A 27,378-nucleotide genomic window follows, 5' to 3' on the forward strand; every position below is an offset into this window, starting at 1 on the left:
CTGAGAAATGGGGATGTCTCATCTAAGAACAGCAAAGTATCTATGTCACTGAATTGAAGAGTACATGTCAGGAAGTAAGATGTAAGAAACTGGAAAAGTAGAGCAGGGTAGGTTCTAAAAGGCTTTGTATCTAATCCTGTAGATGATGACAGGGAATCACTAAAGTAAGAAGGTGACATGGTCAAATCTATACTTTGGGAAAATCACTTTAATGGTTGAAGAACAGATGATGGACTGGAATGGGAAGAAACTTGAAACAGGCAGATAGATATACCAGCAGACTATTGTAATAGTCCAGACTTGAGAAGATGAGAGTCTGCATGACAATAGTCAAGTATTAGAGATAATGATGTTAAATACATTTACCTCTAATATTAAACCTGTTACTGTTTGTCTTCTGTATTATATATTATATTTATCCAACCTCTCAGAATGTTGATATGTGATGAATACATTAAGTTGGTCAGATACAGTTACACAGGAAATAATTACTGTCTTATTTGTCAGAGCTGCAAATTTTTTTTCCCCTGGGCAAAACATACGCAAAACTCTTTTACGAGTTAGACAACAAATTAAATTTCCTAAAGTTATAAGTTAAATAAGCTATTTTCAATTGTGTTAAGATTATTTCAGTTCATAGAGCCTAATTTGGCAGATGATCTTTCTTTACCTCATTATGTCACATAAATATGATATAAAGGAAGGATTGAAGGAAGAAGGGAATATAGAGTATAGGTTTTGGGAGAAAGGTAAGTTTTAGACATGAGTTCAAGTTGCCTAGGTTTGAATCCTACAGACAATATCAAGGCAGAAGATACAGAATTTGGAGTCATTTGAGTAAAAGTAAAAAGTAAAACAGAATGAATGAAATTACCAAAAGAAAAAGTAGAGAGTCAAAAGAATGAAAAAAAAAAAAAAAAAAAAAAAAAAAAAGACAAAACCTTAAAAAACACCAAAATCACAGGATCAGGAAAAAGAGCCAGTAAAGGAGGTTTATGAGGGTAGTCAGGCCTGTGATAGCATAAAAGGCAGAGGGAAAATATCAGTCAGCAATGCAGTACACACTGTTCTAGGAAGTGGGAATCCAAATACAAATAATGAAATAATCCTTGCTTCCTGTGAAATTATAATCTACTGGGGAAAGAACTACATGCAGAAATGTAAAATACAAGTACAAACAAAAATATGTGAAGCATAAAAAATAATTATAAATATATACAAAGTACATAAATTTAATTGAGCGGGAAGTGACATGACCATATCTGCACTTTATGAAAATGATTTTGGCATAAGTGTGTGTATTATGCAATAGAGTAGTGAAAGGCTTAAGGCAAGAGACCAATTAGGAAGTGGCTATAATAATCCTGGTTCCAGAGGTGATAAGGGATTGAACTGAAAGAATGAAGAGAATCAGGCAGATATAAGAAATGCTGTGACACAGCATGCATAAAGCACTGACTCAGTAGCCAAGAAGACTTGAGTTCAAATATAGCCTCAAATACTTCTGAGATGAGTGATCTTGGGGTTAATCTGTTTACCTCAGTTTCCTCAACTGTAAAATGGGGATAAAAATAACATATATCATCTATCTACTGTGAGGGTCAAATGAACTATTTGTAAAAGCTGTTAGCACATTGTACCTGGCACACATTGTAGGTGCCTAATATATATTTATTCCCTTCTCTTATTGCATTATTTGTGTGGCTAGGAAGAATAAGTAAAGCAAAGATAATGCCATAATTCAAACCTGAGACACTGGAAAGATGGTAGTGTTTTCAATAGAAATCGGGAAGTTTAGAAGAGGGGAAGATAAATTCAGTTCTAATTATGTTGTATTTGAGATATCTCTGGGACATGGACTTTGAAATATCCAACAGGCAACTGGTGATGTGGAACCAAAGCTCAAGGGAACTGTATATGTATATTTGGGAGACATCAGCATAGACATGAGATAGTTAACCCATGGGAACTAATGATGTTACTGAGAAAGTATGGAGAGGGAAGAGAAGATGGCCCAAGGCAGAAGAAGTAACTGACAGTATCAAATACAGAAAGACATAAAAGAGAATGAAGAATGAGAAGTTTTTGAATGATCACCAATGAAGTCATTTCTGACTTTTGCAAAGGTTGTTGCAGATTGTAAGATTAAGCAGTGAGTAGGTGAGTAGCAATCAAGTCATTATCAGAGACAGCCATGAAAGAGAGTGAAAAGTGATGTCAAGAGATTTTGAGATGAAGAGAGGAAGAGAATAGGGAACTTATGGGAAATGGCCTTAATTTTCTCAGTAAAATAAAGTCTTTAGCTGAAAGAATAGGAAATGTAAGAAGCTTGAGGAAAGAAAATATGGTTTAGAATAGCTTCTCTGGGAATAAACCAGGGAATCAACTAAGAATAAAAAGACTGCCTTGCTGTAGTGAGAGACCAGGTGAAGATAAACAGCATGAATAATAAATGTATCCAATAAAGCACAACTATTTGACTTATTCTCTAGCTCTATTCATGTAAGTAGAAGCCAAGGAGATATAGGTAGCAGAAGTAATCCAGATCTGAAGTCTGTCAAGGGTTGAATGGCAAAGTGGAGAAAGATTAAAGAGTAAAGAAGAGTAATAGGGATGATCTGGTTACCTACAGGGACAATGATTTAAGAGAATATTGTCACTGCAACTTTAATTCAAATCACTGTCTTTGACACATTCAATTTTTACTAAAGATCAGAAAACATCAGAAAGTCTGAGAGGGAATAATGCTAAAATTTAAAATGAATTTATTTTCAATATAACCTTGCAATAAAGTCAACCAGTAAGTTTTCATATTATGCTCATAAAAACAGGAATAACACTCTGAATGAAACAGACAGAAAAACAAAACCACTGTAATAAATCCTTGTTCTTACCAGTGAAATTAAGTCTTCCATTATCTGTCTGTTATGTTTATGATATACTGAAAGTTCTATAACACAGTCTTCATCAAGACGTCCACACTACAAAGACAACGTGAATAATTACATTAACAAAAATTCTATTGGAAATTAAAATAGAACACTAATTTTATTCATTAGCACTTAGCATCACTATATAAAAATGGCAAGGCCACAGATTTCCCACTGCTCAGTGTCTCTACTCTAGAAAACAAGAAGGAAAGAAGTACAGTAAGGTTGTCCCTCAATTGTCATAACATGTTAGTCCACCACCAGTGATATACTTAGATTTGGGGAAAGCCAGACAAAAGGAGAACTAAATCTACAGATGTAATTGTGGTATAAAACTACTGAGAAGAAAAGAGTGTGAACTAGTATCCACAGATAACACTAAGAATCTGAACAAAATAGAGTGAATTTTAAAGGCAGAAAGGTGGTTGCTAAATAATGGCAGCAGAAGGAGAATCTGAAAGTAACACTTAGAAACAAGAAATATTTTGCCAATTCTTAGTCCTGCCTTTAGGTCAAGAGACATCAGCAGGAACAGTCAGAGGATGTCAAAAGAATTTGTTATCTTTAAGAGAAGAATGGAAATCAATAAAAGAATGAAAGGAAAGTTTAAAAGAAGGGATTTAAGTTAAAAAGAAGTTTGTTAGCAAGACAGTCAAGTTCCATGGAAACCAGTAGAAACGGAAGACAGAAGAAAACTGGATTGGAAAGCACCAGAGACATTTACTAATTGGGGGGGAAGGGCAGAGAGAAGACAGGAAGAAAGAGCAACTGACTATCTCTGCTTCTGATTCCCTCTCTGATCCCAAGAAGCCTATGAATCCCAAAACAAGGTAACAGAGAGCAATATGCTCCACTGGGAACATGAAGATGAGACCCTGGTAAGGAATCAAGCCCTGGCAGTATCATGTATAAATTCCACTAGATAAAAGGGAATTGCAAGTGTTAGAAGCAGATTTTGTATCACAGAGATCACCCTATTTCAAATAATATATACATTTACTTAACTGCTACTGTTCCATTAAAAGATAAAGTTTATATTCCTTTTTTCACAACTACTTCACCATCTAAGATACTTATTCTACCATGGTGCTAAATTAGGGATGAAAAAATTTTAGAGTAGATAATGAAAATATGCACCTGCTCTCTTTTCATCTAACATGTCATCTTTATTTTATTTTGAGTTGTTATAGCACCTTATTTTACTAGGTTTACGGGTGTATCTAAAAATTGAGATTCTATGAAAAAACCTCTTTACATGGAGAAGTGACGACACCCAATGGTCATGTGTAGGCATTTTACATAGCTTATTCTTTTAACATCATTAGATCTTCACAGAATCATAGGATTTTGGAGGTGAAAGGGAACTTAAAAGATTATAATTACTGAAGTCCTAAAAAAAAAAAAAAAAGCAATCATTCCAGTTGCTACAGAGAACTTCAACCATATGAGAGAAAAATTATTGCATTTACATAATTGCAATTAATAGTTCCTGAAATCAAATTGGAACTGCAATACACAAAGTTCATATATTGCTAAGATAAAAGAAGAATGAATTAAGTTTAGTTAGATTAGTGGAGAGGAAATATGGCTGGTTTAAAATGCAGTTGCAAAATTATAAAAATGGTCAAGTCAGAGAAAAGAGTAGTGGCATACTATTCTCTGGTTTTTCAAGGATTTCTAGGAGTACAGTCATAACAGCCAAGGATAAGAAAGATACAAGAGTAGAAAACCAAGCAGATCATCATGGAAATCACAATCTAGCATTTTAAAACATCCTAATTTTTGATGAAGATCATACCTTTCAAGGAAATAACTTTTAAAAAAAACATAAAAATAGCATAAATAATATTTTTATTATACTTACTGGATATTTACTCTGCCATTCAACAGGACACAAGTTTTCTTGCATAATCCAGGGGTGGCTCAGCAGATGTTTCACAGAAATCCGTTTCTTTGGGTCCACCTAGTGGCCATTGAGAATTGGCCAAAGATTACCTTTTTTCAAATAAATAGAATACTTTTTCTCCTAAGGACTGAAATTTCATTAGAACATTTAAAAATTTATAATCATGAAAATGCCATGTTGTAGTAGTATTGGTATAAGATCTTCTGAAATATGAATCCAGGCAAGAAACAAAATAAACTCCTACAGCAATCAATACTGGCTTTAATTTAGGTGCTTAGCAAAATTACTAACTTTACTGATTGTGGTTGTCTGTGTGTGTATGTGTGTGTGTGTGTGTACACATACATATATATACTTGTGTATATATGTATTATTTATAAAATTCAGCTAGGAAATTTATCATAACATAAATTTTTTCCCCAAAAAACATATCCTTATGGAAAAACATCAAGTAGAGAGCTCTGGGGCTAGCTGGGTATGACTGGACCTACAGAAACTTTGACCTCCCAGATTATTTGTGGAGTTAGAGACCGAGTACTGGAGGTCTAAGTGAACCGTGGCACTTAGGAACTGGGAACACCAGGCTCAGCTGTAATGCTGTGACACGGCTCTGGGGGAGAAGAAATAGCACTGGTAAGCACAGAAGCAGTGGGGCAGGGATGTTGCTGGTTGTGGGCCCCTGCAGAAGAGTGGAGTTCTTGGTTTGGGGTTCCTGGGCAGAGTGGGAAGCACTATCTCCGACTCCACAATTAGAGGTGCTAAATCTAATGCCACTTATTTAAAAAAATAACTGGCACAGAAGAAAGAACCCCACCATTGAAACATAATATGGGAACAGGGAAGAGCAGGACAGAGGAAACTAAGAAAAAAAAAACAAAACTTCTATCCCAAAGATTAACATGAAATGGCTCCCTGCCTAAAGAGAATTTATAGAAGAATTCAAAAAGGAATTCAAATATCAAATGAGAGACACTGAGGAAAAACTAAAAACTAAAAACAAAAACCATACAAGAAAAATAAGAAAACTATAAAAAAAGTTACCCAATTAGAAAAGGAGTTACAGGGTCTCAAAGATGAAAATAACTCTGAAAATTAGAATTGGGCAAGAGAAAGCTAAGGAAGCTACTGAGAAACCAAGAAATAACAAAACAGATTATAAATATAAAAAACAAAACAGAATGTGAAGCATCTTATAAGAAATAACAACAGATCTGAGAACAGATCAAGAAGAGAAAATATATTAATTGCACTGCCTGAAAGTTGTGACGAAAAAAAGAACCTTGACACAATAATTCAAGAATACTCCAAGAAAATTGTCCTGGAGTGACAGAATATGAGGGGAAAGTAGAAATAGGGAAAAAAAAATCCACGTATCACCATCTCAACAAGATCTCATGTGGAAAACACATAGGAATATTATTGCTAAATTTCTTTTTTATTTTTCCTTTTTTCTTTCTTTCTTTCTTTTTTTTCTGCTGAGGCAATAAGTGATTTGACCAGGGTCACAAAGCTAGGAAGTGTTAAGTGTCTGAGGCCAGATTTGAACTCATGTCCTCCTGACTTCAGGGGTGATGTTCTATCCACTGCACCATCTAACTGCCCCTAATTACTGGCAAATTTTGAAACTCCCAGATCAAAGAGAATATTTTGCAAGAAACAAGAAAAAAACAACTTAAATATGCTGGAGCTATAATTAAAATTGTATAGGCTCATCAGCAACCACAATAAAAGACTGCACATCCTGTAATCATATGTACTCACAATCAAAAGAAGTAAACCTGCGACCAAAAATATGTTCAGCAAAATTACTTATAATATTGAATGAGAAAAAATGGATATTCAATGAATTTGTAGATTTTCAGGACTTTTTATCAAAACCAAACCCAAATTTAATAGAAAATTTAACATATAAAAGTGAAAGATTAATTGCAAGGAACTCAACATGCACAAATTGTTTATACTTTTTTTTAACATGGGAAATGAATATCATATATTTAAGATTGACATCAACAATAGGACAGCTCAAAAGAAAGATTGGAGCAGAGTTAAGATAAAAATAGTAATTGTGTTATATGAAGGAGGTAGGTGCAGAGGAATAGACACACAGGTATTGAGAGGGAGGAGAGCTCATAGTTCTGAAAACCTACTCACATCAGGAATGAGTTAAATAGGCAAAAATCAAGAGTATATCATCCTGGACCTAGCCATCCTCAGCAATGAGATCAACCAAATCATTTTCAATGGAGCAGTAATGAACTGAACCAGCTACGCCCAGAGAAAGAACTCTGGGAGATGACTAAAAACCATTACATTGAATTCCCAATCCCTATATTTATGCCCACCTGCATTTTTTAGTCATTCACAAGCTAATTGTACAATATTTCAGAGTCTAATCCTTTTTGTACAGCAAAATAACGGTTTGGTCACGTATACTTATTGTGTATCTAATTTATATTTTAATATATTTAACATCTACTGGTCATCCTGCCATCTGGGGGAGGGGGTGGGTAAGAGGTGAAAAATTGGAACAAGAGGTTTGGCAATTGTTAATGCTGTAAAGTTACCCATACATATAACCTGTAAATAAAAGGCTATTAAATAAAAATTAAAAAAAAAAAAATGATCAGCAGGATCATTTCAGAAAAATCGGGAGATACTAAAAAAAAAAAAAAAAAGAGTATATCATCCTCCAAAATCTATAAAGAAATAAGTAGGTGAGTATGGAAATAAAGGGTGTGGGAAGAAAATAAGGCAGGGTTCCATGGGTAGGGAAAGGTTAAGTAATAGCAAGGCAAATCAGGAGCAGAATTAAAGCAAAAAATCAGTAGGAATAGTTAAGATATGTGTGAATATGTAAACATAAATATATACTTTTTAAACTACAGTCCACTTAGAAGTGGGGAGGGTGAAAAAGGGAAAAAAAGAATAAAGTAAAAAAGGTAAACAGCAGAGAACAAAAGAACAATTTACAAGAAAGTGAAGAAAAGATGAATATAATTTCAACTACAAATATAAACTTTCTTGATCTGTAATTTGTTGGTATATATTTTGAATCTTTTCTGATGTTCTGCTGGGCACATGACAGTGTTCTCTTTTCTTTCATTTTGTTTTGTATTTCCTTTGTTTTTCTTTTATCTTATTCTGTTTTTTAAAATAATTTTTAAAAAATATCCTTATGAAATAAATATTCACCAAATGTTGGATTTTCCCACTTCTAGAATATTAATGATAAAAGGATCATCAATAGTCTAGTTTCTTAACCTAATACTTAACTGTGTCCTTCATGATTTTTGTTGGAATAAACAAAAGCTATACTTCATTTCGTTATCCTGAGTACTTAAATGGGAATAGCAAGTCTTTAATAAAAACAACTCAAATCCTGATTTTTAGGAGCAAAACTGAATAGTGGTAAAATAAGACTTAAGAAATGTTACTGAACAGTTCCACAACTGAACAAAACCCATGTGAGTCCACAGTTACAGTTTTTGAGCATCAGCTTACATTTCAGAAAACTTACTTATATAAGTATCCAGAGAAGATAAAAGTCCAATAGAGAAGTATGTGTGTGTCTTATTCATAAGCTCAAGTACAAGTACTTTGTGTTTCTTGTTAAATAAAATAAAATATACTCTATATTCAGCGTCTGAGAGGGTCAAACCAAAACTCAACACATGAATAAGAATTTTACTTCCCCAGAGAAAATCTTGGAACAAGCAAGGAGAATTTAGAGAGAAAATCCAAAACTGTTTGTGTAAGCCCAGAGCTTTGGTTTGCAGTTGTAGGTCATGTTTTAGTTGACAACAAAAAAATTAAGATCCTGAGAAAAAGCGTATTCACAAAATACTGAATATTTAATTGAACACTCACAATAATCCTTAAAGATTACTATTATCTCCACTGAATATATGAGAAGATTAAAGAAATGTTAAATTACTTGCCTAAGGTAGCCAATGGTACAATAGAAGTGAGAACCCAAGTCTCCTTTCTTGCAGCCCAAGTTTTTCTTTATTATACTAAGCTACCCCTTCTATTTCATGTAAGTTGTGCCAAAGAGACAAATGTAATATTAGGAGAGGGAAGAAAGGGTTTGAGTCAATTAGAAAGTAGATAAAAGAATCAGAGATTTTTTTTTTAAGTACAGAAATAGGCACAAATAAGAGAACTCAAAAATCTAGCATATATAATTTAACTCAATGAAAGAATCCAGTGCAACTTTTTTTATAAGGATGATATGACAAATATGGAAGGAATTATTATTTGAGAGTAAGGGAAAATAGCAATGGTCTTTTAAAGTTCTTATCATGGAAAAGACAATACAACCTGAAAAACTTTCAGGAAAACTGAAAGTAGAAAGATTTCATTAGATTAAAATTTATTTACAAGTAAATTTTACCTGTAACATCTGTTGAAGAAGCAGAATACTACCAGGAGACAGCCACTTTGGAATGTCATATTTTCCTCGCTAAAGAAAACACAATTAAAATAGGTTACTTGTCCATATATTGATTTGGTAAAAATCAACAGAAACACCAGGGAAGCAATTTTTTAAAAGAATAATATTATATTTTCCCCCAACTACATATTAAAACAATTTTTAGAATTTAGTTGTTTTTTGTTTGTTTTGAATTCCAATGAGGTGATTCAAGCCAATTTCAACAGTCTTGTGATGGAAAGAATCATCTATACCCAGAGAAAGGACTATGGGCACTGAGGGTGGATTCACAATATAGCATTTTCACCTTTTTTTTGTTGTTTGCTTACTTTTTTTTTCTTTCTCATTTTTTCCTTTTTAAGCTGATGTTGATAAATGTGAAAATATGTATAGAAGAATTACACATTTAACATATATTGGATTACTTGCTGTCTAAGGGAGAAAGTAGGAAGAAGGGAAAGAGAAAATATTTGGTACATAAGGTTTTCAGACATGAATGTTGAAAACTATATTTTCCTGTATTTTGAAAATAAAAAATTACTATTATGAAGAAAAAAATCCCCCACATGAAGTCACAAAGAGTCAGACACAACTGAAAAACTAAACACTCTATTCAGTGAAATCACCTGACTGCTTCGAACTGAAAGATCAGTGATCACACCTACTACTTCTTTCACTACCATGTAATGTGGTTGATCTGAACTTGGTGACTTGAACTTATCAAGGGCACCTGTCCTGGACAATGTACAGTATGAAAAGAAGAAAGCAATAAGGAGTAGATGAATTTCTTTGGCACATCCACAGAGTGAGTCATTATCTCTTCTGAGGCCCCTTCTAGCTCCTTTTCAATGATATATGAGCCTATGATTCTCTAGACCAAAGCAAAATACAAGATGCTTCACTACCTCATTGGATAGGCACTCCTATGATGAGTCTATGGTCTTCAAACTCCTAGATAGTCAACTAAAAGCAGTAAAGGCATATTTAAGCATGCTTTTTAGGGAAGGTAGAGGGAGGTACATGAAGTGAAAAAATTAAATCTATTTGGCTTTGTAATATATTTTTCAGTTAGCAAAGGATAAATTTTAATATTGCTTTTTTAATAGTTTGTATATCTGTAACATATATAAATTAATAATGAAAAAGAATAGCCTAGGAATAAATTTGATGGTAGAGGAAAAATGAGACAGAATCTTAAAATAATAGTGCTAATACACAAAGCAGAGTATAATTATCTGTATGCATATTGACTACAGGGGCACCTTGTGACACAGCAAAACTCCTTAACATTGTTCTTAAAATCTATCACTCCCCTTTGAGAATGAATGAGACATATTTTGATAGGTATATGCCAATATAGATATAGATATTCTATTAAACTAAAATATTATGGCCACCAGTTAAAATCAGAATTTGTAGTCTGCCATTCAAGAAAGAAAGGATAAAATATTCATTCATTATAGGACAAGAAGTAGACCTCTGATTTCAGAAGTACAATGATTTCCCTTTGAGTAATTTTCTTGACCAAAGGCAGGTTAGCACCTCCTGGACAACATAGAGTCAAAGGGTATTGCCTAGAACACTGAAATGTTAAGTGATTTACTTACAGTCACATATCTAGTGGGAACCTCTGAGAAATGGAATCTGAGCCCAGGTCTCAGTGGCCCTGAAGTCAGCTTTCTATCCACTATGCCATTCTATCTCTCTCATTTCATTAAAATACCACATTACATTGTAGACAAGTAAAGAATATGTTATGTTGTCTATCCTATTCCCCTCCCAATTTTTAAGAGGTAATGAAAAAATTTCTCGCATAGTACACTGTGTAGTTGCTGGCAAAATTGACTACTAAAACATATTTTGAGATACCACTTAATCATTTGCCAATATGACTGGAAGAATATGTATGTATAATGTTTAAAGATTCAATCCAGTCCCAGATGTAATTCTGGTTAACTAGCCAAAGGGGTTCTCAGTCTGGAAAACTAATCTAATCACTTTTGTAACTCGTTTCGTCCTAGTCATCTATGTTTCCAGGGTTAGAATGCCACAAAATAGAATTTAGATAAGGTAAACAGATTGTAACAATCCACAGGAATGAATACAGAGAAGTTGTACAGGAATGTAATGGCACAATAACTACCACTGGAGTTAACAACATCCATAAAAACTGGAAAGACCAAGGTTCATCTTCACACTGAAGTTAAAAAAAACTTCTACCCCAAAGACTAACATGAAATGGCTCCCTGTCCAGAGAGAATTTATAAAAGACTCAAAAAAGAATTTAAAATCAAATGAGAGACATTGAGGAAAAAATAAAAATAAAAATAAAAACCATCCAAGAAAAACAAGAAGATTATGGGGATTATTATCAACTAGAAAAGGAGATAGAGTCTCAAAGATGAAAATAACATTGAAAATTAGAATTGGTGTGTGTGTGTGTGTGTGTGTGTGTCATAAAAGGTATAACATCCTCAAAAATCTATAAAGAAATATGTAGGGAAGGATAAGCAGACTGGGAAGTAAAGGGTGAGGGAAGAAGACAAGGGAGGGATCCATGGGTGAGGGAAAGTTAAGTAACAGCAAGTTAAGGAGCAGAATTAAAGCAGTCAGCAGGGATAGGAAAGATATATAGGTGTATAGGTAGGGGGAAGAGGGAAAGAGAAAGGGGTGTGTGTATATATATGTGTTTATATATAACTATGTATACATATATAAATATATCAATAGCCTACTTGGAGGAGGGACCAAAGGGGAAAAAAAGGAAAAAAGGTAAGCACCAAAGAACAATTTACAAGGAAGTAAAACAAAATAAAAAAGGACACTCATATATATAATTTCTTCTACTAATATATACAATACACATACACACACTTTCTTGAACTGGAAATTTATTATTATATAATGAATTCTCCCTGATGTTCTGCTGGGCCTATGACAATATTCTCTTTTGTTTTGTTTTGTTTTGTATTCCTTTTGTTTTTTCCTTATTCTGTTTTTAAATAATAAAATAAAAATAAAATAAAATACTTTTTAAAAAATCTATAAAAACAAGGGATATACTTATCAATAAAACCAGATTTAAGTAGGAACATATTCCCAAAATTTAATAGATATAGTGATCTTAACTGTGAAATAGTAATATCTAGGAAATGAATTAAAGGAATAGTGATAATGTCAAAGGGAAATTATTCCTGAGCTAATTTCTTTAATGACAATATACAACTATATTTAGGTCACAACTTCCAGTCACATAGGATGAAAAATATTTTTTTAATTTAAATTTTTTGGCATTTTTGACCCTTACATTCAGTGAGCTCATTCATATTTTCAACTATCCAATGGCAATTAATGCAAAAAAAAAAAAAAAAAAAAAAAAAAAAACACGTCTGCTCATACCACTTGAATGAAATAGGAGTCAATCAAGACTTCTACTCAATCTACTGAGATGGCGGACCACCTTGACTTACCATCTGCCCTTCCCTTTATGGCCTCTAGGTCCTTGGCACTGTTACTGATCTTCTTATGTACCCTAAGGACCACTAGATCTTACCATTTATCCTGCTACTATAAGTTTAGAATTTCTGGGTTTTTCCAAATCCTTATAGGTAAACTCTTCCATGTGTGATTACCCTTAATTAGAATATTAGCTCCTTAAGACCAATTTCACATTCCTTTTGAATTCCCCCTTGCTTAGCACATAATAAATATGCAATCAACACATTTTCATGCATTTCATTTAAGGAGAAAAATCTATTTCTAATCCCCAAAATAGAACTTCGATTGTATATTATAAGACTTTTTCTTTTGCCTGTTTCAGTTCTCTGTCAACTAGTATAATGAAAACACTCCCCAAAAAATCAAACTGAAACTAAATCAAGAAGGGAAGGTATGGTTTCATACCTTCACAGCTTCAAAGCACTAAAACAGAAGACATTAAATATCTTCAGATTTAATATTACATCCCTTTATCACACTCTTCATTTTTTCTTCTTCTTCTTTTTTTTTTTTTTTTTTGTTATAGCTTTTTATTTACAAGATATATGCATGGGTAGTTTTTTAACATTAACAATTGCAAAACCTTTTGTTCCAAGTTTTCCCCTCCTTCCCCAGATGGCAGGTAGGCCAATACATGTTAAATATGTTAAAGTATATGTTAAATACAATATATGTATACATGTCCATACAGTTATTTTGCTGCACAAGAAGAATAAGACTTTGAAATAATATACAATTAACCTGTGAAGGAAATAAAAAATGCAAGTGGACAAAAACAAAGGGATTGGGAATTCTATGTTCATACTCATTTCCCAGAGTTCTTTCACTGGGTGTAGCTGGTTCTATTCATTACTGAACAACTGGAATTGATTTGGTTCATCTCACTGTTGAAGAGGGCATCATATAGTATTGTTGCTGAAGTATATAATGATCTCCTGGTTCTGCTCATTTCACTCAGCATCAGTTCATGTAAGTCTCTCCAGGCCTTTCTGAAATCATCCTGTTGGTTATTTCTTACAGAACAATATTCCATAACATTCATATACCACAATTTATTCAGCCATTCTCCAACTGATGGGCATCCACTCAGTTTCCAGTTTCTGGCCACTACAAAGAGGGCTGCCACAAACATTCTTGCACATACAGACCCTTTCCCTTCTTTAAAAATCTCTCTGGGATATAAGCCCAGTAGTAACACTGCTGGATCAAAGGGTATGCGCAGTTTAATAACTTTTTGAGCATAGTTCCAAATCGCTCTCCAGAATGGCTGGATGTATTCACAATTTCACCAACAATGTATCAGTGTCCCAGTTTTCCCACATACCCCCCAACATTGTGCATTATCTTTCCCTGTCATTTAACCAATCTGACAGGTATCAGACTCTTCATTTGTACAGCATCTACCTTTATATTACCCACTAGTCTCAGAATAGCAGGGGCTCCACAATTTAAGCAAAATGGTTGCAGCAAAAATAATTGCTGGCATTTACATAGAATTCTACATTACATAGAATTCTAGCACTTTTGTCAAAACATTCTTATAGAATGGATAATTTATGATCATCCCCGCTTTTATAGATGAGAAAAGAGGTTCACGGAGGCTAAATAATTTGCACATGGATACACTACTAGTAAACAGCGAAGTGGAATTTGAACTCAGATCTTCCAATCCCAGCTGGGTTCATAATGAACAGAGCATTCCTATTACATCTATCGTATAGCTCAAACAAGATGGTGAGAAAGCCACACTCCATGTGACCCTCTAGTGGAGATGTGCAGCACTAGAGATTTCTGGTCTATAATTAACCCCAGTCTTCTTTCCTAGTAATGACAGGATATTACTAATCAATCAAATCAACCAGTAATTACTGAGCACCTACATACCATCTCCTCTACTGGGAGGGAAAGGATCAATCTTTACAAAACTGAATAAGACAGAGTTTCACCAAGGAGCTAAAATCTAGAGACATGGAAGGGTAAAGGTAAGGAAGGCAAGTCCACAAGTGGCCATATCATGAGACAGAGTTAAGTTTCAGGGAAGAACAACTATTCTGGGGGTGGAAGATGTTTGGAAGATTTCATAAAAGTAATCACATCTGAAGTGGACCTTCAAGAACAGGTAGGATTTAAAATATAGAAACTGATTATTCTATTGACTCTTCTAGACAAAAGAAATAACAGCACTGAGCAGGACTGAGGCAGGAAAATTTGTTTTGAGTACAAATAGTACTCTAGCTCAGCTGTATGTAGATTTTTTTAGTTCTATCCTTTTTGTATCAAGTTGTCTCTGCTCTGTACATTTCCCTTCCTCCTTCCTTTTAGCTGAACAACTTGGCTTTTTTTCTGGAACTCCCAATATCCAGAAACTAACATGCTGGAAACCTTCCCATGCAACCTTATTAGTTAGCCTCTCTCCATAAGAGAAGAAAATAATTAGACACACCTGATTAAGGCCCTCCCTATAAAATACCTGACTGTCCAACGTAAGATAGCAGCCTCTTTGAATGGAACTTTAGCTGGGAGAAATGGCACATCCATGACACAAGCTAGGCCAGGTCAGGATAGCCACTTCTTCCTCTTGAGGTGACCTGAAGATCATTTCATTTGAGATCCAGATACCTTGAGCTGGCAAAGCTACTACCTAGGCACCTACAGGAGCAGCTGTGTTGGTGACAAAGGAAAATTCTGAACACCTCATGTTATTGCCACCCAGCCCATCAGGTCACTTTGGCTACAACAGGTGGCCCTCAGACAGTCTGGAGTGTGAGGGCAGTGACTTTTAAGAACCCCACCCCTTTTTGCTTGGGATTGGATAGAATGACTCACACAGGATGAGCAAGAACATAGGTTGTAACAAGTAGAAATCTTAGTACTTTCCTCCTTTTCTAAATTTCCCTATTTCTGTAAAGAACACCACTGCCTTCCCATTTCTCTCATATGACCTCATATGTCCAAGTCTTGTCATTTCTACCTCCAAATCTCTCCTACATTATCCCTTCCTTCTCCACACAGGGCCACACACTTAGTTCAGGCCCCCGTTACCTCTTCCATGGATTTCTGCTATAGCATCTTATTGTAGTACTTGAGTCCCTGCCTTTAGTCTCCCCATTTACATCCAAAGTAAATTGTATTCAACATAACAGTCTCACTCTTTGAAACAAGTGGTGAATTCACTTGCTTTGTCCCTTTTAATTTCTATATTGGGTAAGTTTTATATGGTACACTAGTACACATTAGTAGAAGAGAACAGACTATACCTTGATTTCATTACTATAAGGAGGTCCCAAGTGAGGAAATTTTTTCTACCAATAAAGGGCTCAACCTTTTCTGAAACATTTTTTTAGTGGAAAGAGAGAACAAGTCACCCTCCCTATTGCAGCAGTCTCTCAGGATGGACCAGCACAGAAACTCCAACCTGCTTTGAACTCCCAGGAGATACTACATTTCATGCAGATGGCCGGAGGATGAGCACATAGCACAATAACAGCCCTCTGAGATTTAAGAGCTTCCTAAAGGAGAAAGAAGTTAAAAGACTTCTCTGTGGTCACATACCCAGTGTGTGGCAAAAGAGAAACTAGAACCCAGGTGTTCCTGACTTCCAGATTGGCTGGTATACAACAAAAATGCTTGGGGGTCTCTGCTAGATAGTACCCAGAAAATCCCATTCACTACAATACATAGGGCTACTACATGGAAAATCTTAAACAACAGTTATTTCTCTGAAATGCCATCCAGCTCCTCCAACTTTCTCAGCCAGGGGAAACTTGAACATAAAGGTCTTTACGCATAGAACCCTGGCTTTCTGTACACACAAGGCACAGTGGTCCTGACTTCTAGTTTAAATTGAAAAAAACAGCAAACACTCTAAATACAGAGAATTACACATGAGTAATGTAATTATTCATTCTATGTTACTGAGAAAGGTGTGGGACTCTCTGGGGGTATATAATCTTCCCCGTTTCATTAGTATTAGAGTAAGTATATTTTATAATTTTTAAACAACTCACAAAAACCAACGTGTTCATTTTATTTTAAATTGTAATTTAAGATTGTCAGAAAGCAACTGTACTCTTAAGCTATCTTATTTTACTTTCATTAAATAAGTCTTTAAAAGACTTTCCTAATATTTAAATGCCAAGAACTACACTGTATCAATGCTTGCCTCTGAACATTTATGGTACATGAATATAGGTGAAGTTAATAAGATTAATACTCAATCTAATTTATTAGTAGTCATGCTACAAATTGCAGTTGAGCTTTTGGGTTAAAAAAATGCAAAAGATAAATAAAATAAGTCTACCTCAAACCAGAGTTACAAAAAGGATGTCAAGTTTTGGTGGGTTTTCAATCAAACCAGGAAGCATTGAGTGAAGTGTTATTCCCAAGTGAGGAATTTTAGCACATTCTAGGCAGGGAAACATACTGCATGCAAGTGATACGACACCTTAATTAGATTCAACCAGCAGACTGTATTACATTGCGACTCGGAACAATAGTTCTCAGCTGAGATTACAATAAATTTCAAAATCTATAATGTGTGAAATTAAATTCCACAATAATGCATAAAAGTCCTAATTTGAATCAATTTTCAACTTGCAAAAACATGAAAACCTAAAAAACAAAATTCAAGATAGGAGAAACAAAGAATATGCAGTATTGGCAAATAATATTGATTAGGAAGGTTATATTTTTTCTGAATACATTCATCTTATTGCATAAAGTTAAGAATGAAAGGCCAAAATAAAATTAACTCAAATTTTTAAATTTAGCTTTCTTAGTTAATAACATAATAATAACCAGATGACCAGGATTTATCAAAGACTAAAATATTTTAGGGGATTCTGTTTGTTCTTTTATGGCAAAGAATCTTGAAATTTACCGATACATAATTTACTGTGAAAAGATATTACTATCATAGCTGCCATTTTCAGACAATTGACATACAAAAGTGACAATTTCACTGGCAAATAAAAGTATAAAAATTCTTTTCACCTAGGTAGATAGAAAAGCTATTACTAGCCACTATCAGGTGGTAATCATTAATTGATCACTTGAAGAATATCAGTAGACACAAAGTCATAGGATTTAGAGTTAAGAAGCACCTGAGAGATCACCTAATCCAAATCCCTAATTTCAGAATTAAGAAAACAAACCCAAAAAAGAATCAATTTAAGTGTTTATGTGCTATGTTTCTTGCACTGTGTTAGGTACTGTGCTAGATTCTGTAGATACTCAGAACAAAAGTGGCACAGCCCCTAACCTCAAGGAACATACTTTTATCAAGGAGACAGACACATACCTATCTATGTGTATATACAAAATAGGTATGAGAACAGGATGTGGAAAAGGTACCAGCAGCCAGGGAGAGGGGAGTGATGTAGTCTTGGCAGTTTTTTCAACTTTGGGATAACTTTGCTTATCACCATATTACAGCAGTTTCATCTGAAATAGTGGAGTGTTCTTCATCAGGTCTACAAAGCTTTCATTGGACACAATACTGAATTTTTTCATATGCATTATCATAAGTATTTCAAATCAAAGGCTTCATATAATAGCCATAAATAACTATCACAATGCAAAGCACTGAGTTAAGTCCTAAGGAGATTAAAGATATGGTTCCTGACCTTGTGAACAGTCTAGGAGACGCCCTGAACAATCTACCTTAACCACAACCACAGCTATTCTAATCACTGTATTCCATAAGTGAATTATTATCACATGGGATGACCATAATCATAATATTCACTGATATGACATATAATGTAGGAGAGCTTGAATAATTTTTGCTCTCAGGTAGAGGACAACCTCCTTTCAATTCAAAGATCATACTCCTTTTTACTGAGAATGATCTCTTGATATAATTTTAGAGATAATGGCCTGGTCAAGAAGCCAATATTCTAGTACCATAAATGCAACTACCAGTGTCATCTTGAACACTCTTCCCAGCTCCCATTCCATCATTCTTGAGATAGGAAAGATAGGATCTTTAGATAGAACATGGCTTTCAACTACTACTTTTAAATGATGATGGTAGGCTTCTCCCATTTTAACTACCTTTCCACTTTCTATTCATGTCTTTTGTAGTGCTCTTCCAATCTCACAAGTGATAAAAGAAAATCCTCTGGATTTATTGATTTCATGATCTTTAATCAAAAACGTGTCCTTCAATTTTAACTTTAAACAGAAATGACCTTTCAAAAAACATATGTTGGAAGACAACCCTGTCCTTCTGATTGTATTCTAATATGTTATTGAAAACTTTCCTCTTCCCTAAATGATACTTATTCTCTGCTCATTCAGTTTCCTATCTAAAATATTCCGAATGTTTTTTCTTCTTTCCTTCCTCTAACTCCTCACCAACATTTAACAAAGATAAGTTATCAATGCTGTTACAAGTTGGAAAGCTGTAAGCTCTTACTATAAGACACAATATATACCTCAAGTCCATGAACATATTACAAAACAATATTCAAAAATGCTTAATTTCCCCTTATTAGTCATATTGACCTCAAAGTTCAAGCTCAAAAATCAAATATGAATGAATAATATATCGCATTAGCTGTTCTATATCCTTCCTCATTTTTGCTCCTCTAACTAGAAACAGACTGAGGTTTCCATTACCTCTAAAAGACAAAAACAAACCTGAAATCCTCCTTCAGACTTGCTATTCCCACCTTCAACCTGCCATCCCCTCTTTTTCCAACTCTTCACTTCCAAATTTTTACAAATAATCTATACTGGTTATTGCCATTTCTTCACTCTGTAATCTTGCTTCTATCTAAATTATTCTGCATCAATAATTAGTGAATCCTTAAATCTAATTTTTTCCTCCCCACTAATGTAAAAAAAACCTTAGTTTTTGTACAAAACCCTAAGTCATGCAGACTGTGTATAGAACATACAAATAAAACAATTTTTTTAGCTATTACCTTTCAAAACTCTTAGAGAAAATAAGGGGAAAAGTTGGCAAAGACAAGGAAATAGGAACTCATATTAACTGTGAAATTTTGGAATTTCATTGTGAAAATATGGAAATCCATTGCAAGAGCTCTATCTTAAACATCATTGGTAGGGCTACATCCTAAATAGTGATATTTGTATAAAATATTCACAACTGCTTTATTTGTAATTGCCCCCAAAATGGAAACAACTTATAAATTTAAGGATTGGAGACAACTGAGTCAAGTATAACAAATTAATTTAATAGAATAACAAAATGCCACAAAAAAATATAGGTATGAAGCCTTTGCAAGGAAATCATAAATGACCTCCACAATGATACAAAATCAGTCAATTAATAAAGCATTTATTAAGCACCTACTGTACTAAGTGCTTGGTATACAAAGAATAAAATAAAATCTATTCTCAAGTAGCTTATATGCAAAGATCACCAGGAGCAGCAACATAATATACACGTTAAATATAACTATATATACATAAATTAAAAGAGGGTTAAATATAGTGGAACTTTTAGAGCAAACATTTATCTGATACCTATGAATACATTTGGTCTGTCTTTGTAATGTACTAAAGGCTTTATGGAAAATCTCAGTCTTTAATCTATGTATCTGTGTTTGTTATAGTTATTAAGTTCATATTAAATAAAAACAGCATTGCAATGTAGAGTACTAGATTTGGTATAAAAAAATATCCCTCTGTCATTAATTAGATCTAACTAAAGGTTCCCCATAGGAGATTACATGTGAGATAAGCTTTAAAAGTAATTAGGGATATTGAGAGGAGGAGCAGGAGGAGAAGGAAGGCAAATGTGATCTGTGCAAGATCATAGAGGGAGGAGCTGTAAAGCCAAGACTGAGAAAAGAGAGAGAGAAAAAAAAAAAAAAAACAACAGCTATAATGAAACAAAGAGTGCAGGAAAGGTAGCAATAAAAAATAAGACTGAAGAGGCAGACTAGAGCCAAATGGTAAGGGGCTCTAAATGCCCACTGAAGAAAGGGTTGGAAAGTGGAAGTTAATTAGGAGCTATTACAACAGTAAAGGTGGTGAGAGAAGAGACAAATTCAATATATTTTTTGGAGGTGGAAGAGAATAAGCAGATTAGCTATGGGTTTGAGGAAGAAGGAAGAAACAAGACCAATTCTCAAGTTGCAAACTCAGGTGGCTGAATAGTGGTATCCTCAAGAGGAAAAAGGGAAATTTGGAGGACAGTAGATTTAGGGGAGGAGAAAATGAGTTCTGTTTTGGACACACTGATTTGGAGATAAAGACTAAAGAGCAAAATGAGAGCTGGATTTAGGATCCGATGTGATTATTGAGAGTATATACAGAGAAGAACCAGAGTTTGGAAATAGAACATAAATGGGGGGGGGGGAGGGGGGGAAGGAGGGAAGGAGTGTTCAGACAGGTAGAAGAACCAGAATATATAGAATAGAAACCCCAAAATCCAGAGAAGTAAGACTATTCAAGGGGAAAGTGTTAATATACAAAATCTTGCAAAGTTCAAAAAGTATGAAGATTAAGAAAAGAACATCAGAGTTAGCAGTTAAAAGTGCCCTGTAACTTATTAAGCAAGTTTGAGTTGAATTGTAAAGTAGAGAACCTAAAAGCAAAAACTTGAAAAGTGGATGGGAGGAAAGGAAGTGGAAGCAATTTTTTTCCTAAACGTAATACAATGATAGGAAAAGTGAAATATAGGACAATGAGGAGGTTGTAGGGTCAAATGAAGGGATTTTTGTTGTTGTTTTTTAAAGAATGGAAATAGATGACAAAGTTTGTTGGCAAAGGACAAAGAACCAGTAGAGAAAGAATGAAGACTAGATAGAGAAGAAATGATTGCAAATTCCCACAGGTGACAGAGAAAAACAGGATCAAAGATTCAAATAAAAATCCTTGATAAGCAGCATCTTTTTATCAAAGATTGGAACAAAGAAGGAACAGTGAGGATGTCAAAGGGCTCTGAAATATAGACTAAAGAAAAATAAAGAGTTCACAACTGGATCCTGTTTTCTTGATAAAGTGGGGTGGCAGGAAGTGTATCAACACAGCAAAAAAAAAAAAACATTTAGCACAAAAAACTTATACAATTGCATACCATATATATTAAGTAATATCAACTATTTGGCTTCATTCCTTAAGCTTAAAAAAAAGCAAATACAATTTTATCAATTCATCAATTCTTATTTATTTTTTGTGGTTTATTCTTTTAAAATTTTACTATCCCCTTCCCTGATGCAACTAAAGATAACATTCTCATAATCCATATTATCTGTGAGCCAAATAAATATCAAGTGCACATCTCAAAGCTGAGGCAGTTATTCTACATTTGACCATGACAGTAGAGTTATAATATTTCTTGCTTCCCATTGCTACTTTCAAATTCTCCCTTTACCTCTATCATTCAGTTCTTGGTTCACAGTTGTCTCATTCTGGACAAATATTACATCTATGTTAATATTCTATCTATATCTTTAACTTTGAAATTTTTCAATCTACTAAGCTCCTATGACCTACTTCTCTATTCTATTCACTCTATACAGTTAGATCCCAATTAGTGAGAATTATGAATCTTATGAAGTGGTCACAAGTATTCAAAATCACAGTATTTGAAGTTAGACTTATGTAAATTATGGTCAGTTTCCAGTTCAGTGGAAATATTCATTGCTTTGAACCCCATAAGGAACACTGCTCTCTTTAAGTTTACTAAGATGGCCTAATAATCAATCAATGTCTTTTCTCAATTTTCCTCCCAATTCCTTCCTCCCTTAGAAAAGTAAGGTGCTTGCAAGTAGAATTATTTAATTCATTGTATCTGTATCCTCAAATATGCCTGGAATATAGTAGGCACTCTTGAATTGCTTTAGTTTCTTCCTTTGGATACATAGAGATAATAAATAGCTTTTACTTCCCAGGGTTGTAGGAATCAAATGAGATAAAGCGCTTAGCATAGTGGCACTTAGAAAACACTACCTAATTCATTATCCAGCCCTGATCTCTCTTCTGAGCTCCAATCCCACATCATCAACTGTCTTCTGAACATTTCAAACTAGATTTCCTATATCCCCTCAAACTCAACATAGCCAAAAAAGAAGTCATCTCTCCCCAAAAATGTCACCCTATTCAAACTTCCCTATTATTCTCAAGATCAACAACTTCTATCTAGTGTTTTTCTCAATTCCTCTCTCTTGATCATCCAACATAATCAATCAATTGCTAAATCTTTGTGTAGATCTTACTACTTGATAAATCCCAATGACTCTCTATTTCTTCTAGAATCAAAAATAAATTTCTGTACCTGGTTCCTACCTATATTTCTAATCTTAACACTTTACTCCTTTCTATGTATCCTATTGTCTATCCATATTAACTAACTTTTAATTAATCAACAAGCACTTAAGTGCTTACTATATGCCAGGCACTACACCAGGAGTGGGTAACCTTTTTTTCTGCCAAGGACAACTTGGAGAGTTATAATATCATTTGCAGGCCATACAAAATTATCAACTTATAGAACTCAAGCAGTGGGTGGTTGTTATACTAGCTCATCATGCAATTGTTTTAGCACATTCTTTCGGGCCTTATACAGTCTATGGGCTGGATGCTCCCCACCCCTGCAGTACACAAAGGAAAGGATAAAATAGTTCCTAGCCCTAAAGAAGATAGAATTTAAACAAACAGCTACATACCTGATAGACACAGAGTAAATGAGAGGATACTTCTCAGGGAATTTGAAGAGCTGTTTCTCTTACATGGCACTACCTCTTACACAGAACTTTTGTACTACCCAGCCCTCATGTCTGGCTTACTTTAAAATGTAACTAATATATCACCTCCTAAAAAAGATATATTTAGCTCCATTTCTTCTAAGACTATTTACTAGTTATTTGTTTTGTAATTATAGTGAAGTAATGAATTATGTATGATGGTCTCTCCCATTAGAATGGAAGCCCTTCACACAATGCACAGCAGAGTACATCCTTAATAAAAAGGCTTGCTAATTGACTAGATAGCTCCAATCCTTAACAGTTATTTCTTTAGATCAAACCTAAATATGTCTCTCTAAAATTTCTACCCAAATCCCCAGTAAAATGTAATCTTGAGAACCAATCCTTTCTCACATTTGCTTTCTCTATTCCCAGCACCTAGCATAGTGCCTGACACAGAGAAGACGTTTAATAAATACTGACTGATTGCTCTGACTTTCACTTTCTAGGGCCAAACAGGACAAGTCCAATCTCTTCTCCAAATAACAGCTCATCAAATACTTAGACATGATAGCTCATCTTCCTTTTTGATCTGATTTTTCTTGTGCCACAAGATAACTGTATAAATATGTATACATATGTTGGATCTAATGTATATTTCAACATATTTAACATGTATTGGACTACCTGCCAGCTAGGGGGAAGGGTGGGGGGAAATCGGGGAAAATCTGGAACAAAAGGTTATGCAAGAGTCAATGTTGGAAAAATTATCCATGCATTTTTAAGTAAATGCTTTGTAAATAAAAAGCTTTAATTTAAAAAAAAAAAAAAAAAAGATACTTCACATTAAGGACATCAGGGACAGAATAAAGATCCCATGCAAGTTCTCTCCTAAAAAGAGCAAAGTTTATACTGGACAGGGGCCAAAAGGCTGCCTCTTACTTTCTCATCCAAAAGCACTTTCAGCAGAGGTACAGTACAGTTCTGGAAGGCTCTACTCACAAAGCAGAGGATGAAGGATAAACTTTTCCCACATGGTACTTCTATAATTATAATATGAATTAATAATGCCTTGTAAAGACTCAAGCAACAAAATGCCAGCTGTACTAAACAGGATAATTTTAATTCTAGGCTTATTACTTAGAAATGGAAGGGACTCTCAAGCTCAAATGCGATCCAACCTGGTCATTTTACAGATGAGGACATCCAGCCAAGAGGATCCTAAAGTCTAAATATTTAAAGCTAATAAGTAGAAGAGCTGGGATTTGAAGCAGATCCTATACCTCCAAATCCAGCGCTCACTCCACTAAAGCACAGTGTCTAAAAGATTCTACCAGCCAATGCATTTCTTTGGAACACTGATGTTTATCATACCAAGGGCAGAATAGGAAAAATGTGTCAAAAGGTTTAAAATATCTGAATAGCTTTTTTGGACTGATAAACCTTTTGCCAATAAGAAAATATAGAGGGATAAAGAGGATGCTTAATGTTTTAGGAAACTGCATATGAAAGGGAAAACAGCCCTGACATTCAGAAACACTATTATGTCCCTCTCTCTTTACTGAGCATGAAGCATAAACGTGAAGCCAATAATCATAATGCTTCTCCTTCCTTTATTATTCTATTCACACAGCAGCATCTGGACTGTTGTTGTTGTTTTTTCACAAGGCTCAAAATTTGTGCTGCCTGGAATTGGGCATTAGAGGAGTAACTATGGAGGCCACCAATTCATTGAGGAAGTCTTCCGTCCCTGCTGCCGTTTCTCTAGAGGAACTGGAAGGGATTAAGGGGCTTGGATGCCTCTGGAACACTACCAGATGTCAAGAGTCTGTCCTCCACTCCCTTTTCAAGAATCAAGAAGCCAGGCACAGAGGGAATTTAACAAAGAAGCAATAGCAGATGTTCCCGCTGCTATCCCTACAGTTTCCCAGCTGTGACAATGGTGAGCTCCCCAGCCTTACTGACACTATTCCAACTTTAGCTCCTCCCAAATTCTGTAGCTTTAATTTGCATTAATTGCATTAATTTCAAACCTCACTGTAACAGCTGAGAAACTAATAAGGCAAGTAAAAAATCTAAGGTTAGGATCTTAGTACCACATGTTAACAGAGTAGGAGCTTAACAGGTTGCAAATCTGACTACCTGGGTCCACCACCTCCCATGCTATATTTCTACTGCCTGAGAACAGTATTTTTCCAAATCAAATCTTCCTGGCCACAACTAAATGGAAAACTAGGACCAGGCCTAGCAAAAATAATAGGAGCCAGAGCAACAGAAAGAGAGAACAATAGAAACGAGTCACTCTCTGCTTCAAACACTTTCATCTTTTTCAGGAAGATCATACAAACATACTAATAGACACTGGGACCATAAGCCTTAATGTCCCAGACTTTGATGAAGTTCTGTGCTCCATGTTTCAATGCTATGCCCAGGATAATTGCCCTGCTTGCCTGATCCTTTTATGCTACCAGAAAGGATGCCCCTCCCTTCTTAATCTTGCTGGTTTTCTGTCTTGAATATGAAGAGAATCACAGATGTTTAGATAATATCACATTCAACAGATGAAGAAACTGAAAAGAAATGAATTTTACTTCTTCAAGGTCACAGTCCAATTAATGATAGAACCAGGATTTTTTACTCCCTACCAAGCACTTATGGCATACTTAATTTTCCCCCCCTTTAACTATCATACAGGAGGTTCAGGTTACTGAAATAAAATGAATTTCACAATAAAGTGAGTCACACTAATTTTTGGTTTCCTGATACATATAAAAGTTACATTTACACTATACTGTAGCCTATTAGGCATGCAAAGGTGCTATTCTAAAAACAAAACAATATATATACCTTAATTAAAAAATATTTTATTGCTAAAAACAAAACAAAACAAAACAACCTAATCACCATCGAAGTTTTCAGCAAGTCATAGTTTTTTTGCTCATGAAAGGTCTTCCCTTGATGTTGAGAGCTGCTAACTGATGGATGGTGGTTGCCAAAGATTGGGATGGTTGTGACAATTTGTTAAAATGAGACAGTGAACTATGCCACATCAATTGACTCTTCTTTCCACGAAAGATTTTGTTGTAGCAATCAATGCTATTTAATTGCATCTTACCCGGAGTAGAACTTCTTTCAAAACTGAAGTCAATCTTCTCCAACCTTGCTTCTGCTTTCTCAACTGAGCTTATGTATATGTAATCCTTCAATATTCTAGTGTCTGAAGGAATAGAGATCCCCAAGGAGAAAAAGAGACTCAAGAATGGTAAGTCAGTGGAGTACTCATAATATACAATATATTTATCAATTAAGTTTTGTCATTTTATATAGGTGCAATACATGGTACCCCTGAACAATCACAAAAGTACTACCAAAGATCATTGCCATATTACCATGACGGATATAATAATAATAATAAAGAAAAATTTTGACATATTGTGAGAATTACCACAATGTGACACAAATATGATGTCAGCACAAGAAAAATGGTACCGGCAAACTTGATAAATTCTTGAATTGTTTGCCACAAACCTTGTTTAAAAAAAAAAAAAAAAACTACCTCAAAATCAGTGAAGCACAATAAAGCAAAGCACAACAAAACTAGGTATATCTGTACTACAATGGATCTATTAACTCATTAACACTCCCTCCATCAGTACTGATTTCAGCCCATCCACACCTCATACCACAAAAATTTTATCCAAAAAAAAAAAAAAAAAAAATCTCTGTACAAAATCTATCCAATATGCTAAAGGTCTTCTAGATGTTTCAGTACTTCCCAGGGACCAGTGGAACAATCAGGTTGTCCTTCTGTGATTCCTCCTTCTCGTTACATGATAAAACACAATATTTTTCTAACCATACTTAAGAATACAATGATCTCTTCAAAAATTATGTTATCTGAGTAAGAACTAATTTAAGAATTCACCAAGGAATCATACCTAGGAGCTAAAA

General features: G+C 34.5%; 1 protein-coding gene across 2 annotated transcripts in view; it reads right to left on the reverse strand.

Annotated features, from left to right (window-relative positions):
• MELK (maternal embryonic leucine zipper kinase) overlaps positions 1–27,378 on the reverse strand; it is a 75,968-nt gene that overhangs the window by 14,883 nt on the left and 33,707 nt on the right. For both annotated transcript variants that reach the window (XM_031937181.1, XM_031937175.1), the window contains exons 9-11: positions 9,230–9,298; positions 4,795–4,893; positions 2,895–2,981 (exon numbers count right to left, since the gene is read on the reverse strand). In XM_031937181.1, coding sequence (XP_031793041.1) covers positions 2,895–2,981; positions 4,795–4,893; positions 9,230–9,298 — 255 coding nt within the window. The remainder of the gene's footprint in view (positions 1–2,894; positions 2,982–4,794; positions 4,894–9,229; positions 9,299–27,378) is intronic.

Source organism: Sarcophilus harrisii, chromosome 1, assembly GCF_902635505.1.
Source record: "Sarcophilus harrisii chromosome 1, mSarHar1.11, whole genome shotgun sequence".
In the NCBI taxonomy this organism is placed as follows: Eukaryota; Metazoa; Chordata; class Mammalia; order Dasyuromorphia; family Dasyuridae; genus Sarcophilus; species Sarcophilus harrisii.